Genomic DNA, 6,905 nt, shown 5'->3' with positions numbered 1-6,905 from the left:
TAGTATACTGCCTTTTTTCAAAGTTGTAAGTGCAATTCCACCTAAAATAAATCTTGGAAATATAAATCTATGAATTTTTCTATCAGGTCAAGATGTTAAAAATATGTTCAGTTGCTTTTTAGGTTATTGACTTGTCCTAAAAATTGTCAACCACTAATGGCAGCCAGTGGTTCCTACATAGGTAGTCATCCAGCTTCTATCAGGTCCGGAAAGGCAAATCTGTCTAGTTATTCAACAATATAAAAATGGGGGATGTAGCATTCAATTTCAAACTGAGAAATCTGGACGCCTCTGACAAACATTGCGAGAGTTATTTTGGGGTCCATATTAGTTCCCAGAAACAGATACAACTAAAAAATAGCTGTATAGTATATTAAACAACCAGACAGGATGACAAACTTTTCGTTTTAAGTGGAATTGCTCTTTAAATTAGATAAAATATTTCACTCTTGTTCGTAATAAACATGATAAAGGTATAATCTTCAAATTTTAGTCTTGGCTGAGGGAACAGTAAGTGGGTCCTAAGCCCCTCACTGTACAGTCAGTCATTTCAGAATCACACCGTCCACAATGACAATCCACTGCCACCGGATAAGTGTAGAAAGGATTTATGTTCTCAGCGCAGCCAGGGATTTTCACAGTTTCATAAGTAATCTCTGTGTATGTGCAGATCTCCTGTTTTTCAGACTTGTGGGGGTACATTAAATTTGGATCCTGAAATAAGAACACATTCAATATTATATTCAGCCAGGTATCATATTCAACTGGCAATATTACTAGAATATTTTAAATGAAAAATCATATGGCCCCAAAGCAAACCTTGTTATAGACCCAGCCCACTACTGAGAGCACCACCTAATGGACTTTCTTTACCGTAATTTTATGATATATCTTTATAGGGCTCAGAGATGCACATTAAGCTCCAAATGCCCTGCGTCCCTTCACACAGTCATAATTAAAGTGGTTTTCCAGGATTATAAAAACATGGCAGCTTTCTTTCAGAAACAGTGCCACACCTTTCCACAGGTTGTGTTTGGTATTGCAACTCGGCCCCATTCACTTCAATAGAGCTGAGCTGCAATACCAGACCCAACCCATGGACAGGTATGAAATTGTTTCTGGGAGAAAGCAGCCATATTTTTATAATCCTGGACTACCCCTTTAAATGATAAAATTCTGGCTGCATGCAGCCACCACTAGGGGGTGATAGCTGCATATAAATTTTTACAGCTTGTATTGAACATAATAGGAGTTGAAAAATCTGTATGCCATACTTTAATATAGAAATACACATCTAGAGGCACAGGCAGCTCATTAAAGGAACATTGTAGACATGTAAAGAAGAATCAGGGACATAATAGTGACAAAACAGAGGCAGAACGCAAAGCAAATAACAATGGGATTCATTACAATTAGTGGCAGCATGGAGGTGTTAGGATCCTTTTAGACCGGCCCATTTTGGCCATGTAAACGACGGCCGATCAACAAGACAGCTCGTTGATCGGCGCTCGTTTGCTCCTTTCACAAGGAGCTATGTATGTGGACGACCACTCATCCACATACATACATTTCTTTTATATCCCCATACATACATTTCTATCATGTCGGCAGCACGTCTCCCTGTTTACTCAGGGAGATGTGCGGCCGAAAACGATAATATTTTAGGCTGCAGAAACGATACGATCAGCCAATGAATGAGATCGATCATCGGCTGATCGTTGCCCTGCTTACACAGGGCAGTGACCGGAAACGAGCATTCTGTGATCGCTTGTTTGGCCGATAATTGGCCTGTGTAAAAGGGCCCTTAAGCTTGTAATAAATATTGAACTAAAGTCATCTGAACCAGTCCTCCGACTACAGGCATTGAAATCCAACATGCCAATCCTTTGATCCCCAAACCCCTAGAAGATAAGCGGTGACAAAGATGGATTAAAACAAGCATGCATGCTCAGCTGCTCAGAGCATGCATGTTTATGGGAGAGTCAGGGATAGATATTTGCTGAATAAACTATCTAATGTATATATGCTACTATGGCAAACCCAGAAAAAGCAGTCATGGTAGCAATCATTACATTACTACAGCAGCTAGGAGATCAGGAGAAGGAGTGAAAACTAGGTGAATATGAAAAAGTGTCAATATTCACCATTGTAAATCTATAAAGCTACATTTTTATTAAAAGTGCAATACCCCTTTAAGACAGCTCTCCAGGAAAACAGGGCATAAGCTTTCTGGCAAGGTTTTTCATTTTATTTTTAGCCTTGTATCCAATTCTCATGAGCTCAATTATATGTATAAAAGCTTGTAAAGAGCGGCCCCCAGTAACTGTAAATGGTGGGAGACCAGTGGAGCGAACAAATGCCTAGCAATTCTTAAAAGAAATAGAGTGGAGTAAATGGAATTTATAATATTATTAATTTTTAAAAAAGAATAAGCTGACTAAAACCACATAAAATATAGAAATATCAGGTTACCCAGTTTTATGATTTTGTATGTTTATTTGCTATATGTGGTCCCAAAAACAAGTATACATGTCTGAGATCTGGACCTGCATTATGTATATATTACTGTATATTATATGTAAGGGAGTACGTACCATAGAGACAACCCGCACCCCTTCTATGTGGCCCATGGAGGTAGGGGGCCTAGTACGGGTTGGTTGTATTTCTTATCTCAATGGGTGGTGAGAATTTGTGCAGCAATCCTCTCTTCAAGGATGTGGGGAATGAACCCAAGGGTCATGGGAAGGGGACGGAGGGCAACCAAGCACCAAGTCCTTCTGTCCCTCCCCTCTATGTATGCTCCTGACTATATATATTGTTTAAAATGCAGTTTTAACAATTCAATGTCACAATCAGAGCCATCTATGCTGTAAAAACCAAAATAATAATGTAATTCATAAATTGTAAAAATTTTCATGTAGTGTAAATCCAACCAAGGCTGAGGAAATGGGATTGTAAAATGTGTCTTTACATCTGTGTTTGTATAAAGATAGACACAAAAATATGTGATGATTTATTTCATTATTTATCTTTTTAGCAGTTAGTGCTCCATATTTCCCTTTTGCAGAGCTCCAAATCCTTCACACAGCCATAGAGTTATATGATAAAATTCTGGCTGCCTTTGGCCACCACTAGGGGGAGCAAAGGAGATTACGGCATACCCCTGTATTATTGAGTTCAATGGAAACTATATAAGTACATACTGTAAAAAGGAGCTAAAAGGGGAATATCATAACTGAAGTGTGGGTGTAACTGTGCAGTATGGAGGTGTAGTTCATCTTAATCCCGGTTTTAAAAATGTAAACATATGACCTTTCATATACTTTTTGGAACTTTTTGTTGCCCTAAGAGACCCACTGTACAATTTTACAGATTCAAGGTGTTTCTGAACATTTTAGAGACTTGTCTACTCACCTTTGTGTTGCAATATCCTGAGCACCAAGTAGCATTAACAGAAATGCAGGCACTACATTCCTCCTTCTCCAGCACAATGGTAATGTTAGATAGCTCACACATCGTGCACGGAATTATCTTCCAACACAAAACCAGCACGTACACAAATAACTTCTCCATTCTGTGGAAAGATGGTACAAATGGCTTTAACCGAATAATTCTAAAAGCCCAAACGTTTTGGATACCTAGCAGTGGAACCGAACAGATTTACAGCCTGGTGATCATGCAAGTGACTCATGGGTGGCATAAACACACATACATTAATGGTCTACATGCAGCATAGAGTAAAATCAGTACCAGGTTCTTATTATAGAAGGATCTAAAAGAGAAAAATTGCACAGTGCCACATGGTGCAGGTCGCCCAGGGTGATGACGGTAGGAAAGAGTAGTAACTAAGCTCACCTAGAGCGGTTGTGAGGTCTCAGGCACAACACTGGTGTAGACAAGGTGGTAAATAACTATGACAGCTGCAGCTATTCCTCTGCTGGTAGACGGTACTATCTCCGCTTAGGATGAATAATCGGAATTGGAAAAAAATCGGGAACTTGGTACCAGCGCTGCTGACATCAGGCAAGGATGAGTCGGTTTGGTTTCAAAGAGATTTATTTTTCTACGTTTTTCGACACTGAACCAGCATCTTCCTATATTAAAACATAGTGATCGAAAAAACATTTAGAGTATGTTCACACGCAGTGGTTTCAGACGTAATTCGGACGTTTTACGGAAAAAACGCTGCGAAAAACGCGAGTTGTTAAAAAAAAGTCTGAAAATCAGGAACTGTTTTCAGACAAAACTCGCGTTTTTCGCAGCGTTTTTTACGGCCGTTTTTGGACCTGTTTTTCAATGGAGTCAATGAAAAACGCCTCCAAAAACTTCCCAAGAAGTGTCCTGCACTTCTTTTGACGAGCCGTCATTTTACGCGCCGTATTTTGACAGCGACGCGTAAAATAAAGGCTCGTGGGAACAGAACATCGTAATTCCCATTGAAAGCAATGGGCAGATGTTTGTAGGCGTATTAGGGGCGTTTTTTCAAGCGTAATTTGAGGCGTAAAACGCCCGAATTACGTCTGAAACCACTGCATGTGAACATACCCTTATAGTAAATGCAGTAGTTAAAAAAGTTTAAAAAAGCCAAAAAATCGCCATGCGATGACATCAGATGAGGTCATGGGGTTAAAAATGATGGACATGAGCCGCAGCCAATAAAAATGAGCAGAATAAAAAACAGCTGGGGCTCATGTCCATCATTTTTTAACCCCATGACCTCATCTAATTTCATCACATGGCCATTTTTGGATTTATTTATTTTTTTTAACTACTGCTTGTACTATAAATGTTTTGTCCTTCACTATGTTTTAATATATGGCCTAAGGAAGATGCTGGTTCAGCGTCGAAACACGTAGTCGAATAAATCTCTTTGAAACCAAAACAACTCGTCCTTGCCTGATGTCAGCAGCGCTGGTACCAAGTTCCCGATTTTTTCTAATTGTAGAAGGAATGATTGGTGCAACCTAATTGTTTTCCAATTATACATCTTTCCTGTATAAACATCTGAATCACTGTGTGCACGGAGCCTGAGATTTCAGGAACCCGGAGCTTGGGCTTCTTTAGGCACATTTACTCATTTGACTATAAGTAAGTATAGACGTATATATTATCCATAATCTGGCTTAAAGGATATGCGCACCGTTGTAAGCAAATATTTTATTTTAAATTAAATTAATGTATTTTGCATTTTTATGCAACTTTTAAGGTCAGTTTTATTAAAATGTTTTTTTACTTTTTAAGATACAGCTTTTATGTATCCTGTGAGTCAGAGAAATGCAGGAACCATTCTCAGCTGAGCCGTCAGTATAGCTGACGGACGGATTTGGCTGAGAGAGAACGACACAGCTTCAGGATACATAGAAACCTTATCTTAAAAAAGTCAAACAAAATATTATAATAAAAGTGAATTTGAAAGTTTCATAAAACCACAAAATATATTCAAGTAATTAAAAATTTTTTTTTACAAAGGTGCACACAGAATTTAAGTGTAGAAGGAGGTAGAAAATAGGAATACTTCCCCAGAGCTATCTATTTGCATAGAAGGTACATTATATATAGCAATCAGTCCATAGGAGGCAGGAGATAAAAGACTATATGTTTTAATCAGAATAAGCTACGCGTTACGAGGTCGGACGACCTCTTCATCAGGCAAAAAAACATGTTAGCGTTACAATTGAAATCAATGGTAATGCAAATGGAAAGTTATGGTTTCAATTTGTTTTCCGTTCATAGGTTCCCCTGACTGAAAGGTCTGACGGAACCCATGAACAGAACCCCAACGAAAATGTGCACGAAGAGTGCCATAAGCTAAAAATCTGTACAGGCTTAAAATTAATACTAATACAATTATATCCAGTCTTGGCAATTCTCTGGGAGGTAAATACATCGGCAGTACAAATCTCTCCTGTCCTGATCGTTTGCTACAATGTATCAGTGTAAACTTGTCGACTTTTAAAAATCATGATGTCCTTTGGAGAAATCAATAGGGCTAAAAGTGCAGAGATGATCGGAGATATGATTTAAATTCCTCTTAATTTTTTCCTGCAAGTCATCTAAAGTGGAATTGTGCCTTGTATTCTGCTATGTGGGGGCTATTTAATAATACTGGCGCATCATGCGAAAAGGTGGAGACCTGGGGTAATGTAAAGCAAGTGGAAGGGGAAACAAACTGCAAACCCTACTGTCCTGGCTGTGGTCCCATTTTGATCTTTGCTATGGGGCCCCCTATCTTCTATGAATGATACTTCACCTGCGCAATAATATGGAAATTCTGGAAATATGACCTGTTGTGGGTCCTTGAGGACTCAATAGAGAAAGAATGTCATAGGGATATGTCAGAAGATAACATTGGTTGGGGCTCTGCGAGCAGAAACATGGAGCTAACAGTACTTAAATGGTCACTAACTTTTCCACCAACTTTGCATTAATCAATAGTTCAAACGAAGATAAGAAACTCTGTAATTTGTCTTATTAGAGAAAATACTAATTTTCCACTTATCAGGCTCTTTTCCTCCCCCCTCCCTAACTGTTCACTCACTATGAATTTCCTGCTTTTTCCGTCTCCTCAAGACAAGATGGACTATAAGCTCACGGAAGGATCAGGTTACAGCTGCCCATAGGAGACTATGGAGAGGGAAGAAGGGAGCAGGACCAGAGTGAGAGAGAGGCAGAGAGACACACAGAGATGCTGTTTTTAGTAGGTGTTCTATATCACCCCAGAGCTGGACTCACAGCTAAACTGGTCATTACTGCTGTATAATGTTTGCCATGTTGCTGCCTATATATATATATATATATATATATATATATATATATATATATATACATATGTATATATATAATAGATAGAGATGGTGGAGCAGGATTTTTCTCTTCACTATGTGTATTGTGTATGGCAGACGTGA

The 6,905-nt window shown here is 38.8% G+C and overlaps 1 protein-coding gene across 1 annotated transcript; it reads right to left on the bottom strand.

Annotated features, from left to right (window-relative positions):
* Nucleotides 1-489: 489 nt before the first annotated feature.
* On the bottom strand, nt 490-3,573 carry FSHB (follicle stimulating hormone subunit beta). Its single transcript, XM_075837005.1, has 2 exons — nt 3,415-3,573; nt 490-714 (listed from the first exon to the last, which is right to left on the bottom strand). The coding sequence occupies exons 1-2, from the start codon at nt 3,571-3,573 to the stop codon at nt 490-492; spliced, it is 384 nt and encodes a 127-aa protein (XP_075693120.1).
* Nucleotides 3,574-6,905: the final 3,332 nt, after the last annotated feature.

Source organism: Rhinoderma darwinii, chromosome 9 (assembly GCF_050947455.1).
Source record: "Rhinoderma darwinii isolate aRhiDar2 chromosome 9, aRhiDar2.hap1, whole genome shotgun sequence".
NCBI lineage: Eukaryota > Metazoa > Chordata > Amphibia > Anura > Rhinodermatidae > Rhinoderma > Rhinoderma darwinii.
Note: the sequence above shows the minus strand (reverse complement) of the source record. Positions and strands in the feature narration are given on the sequence as shown.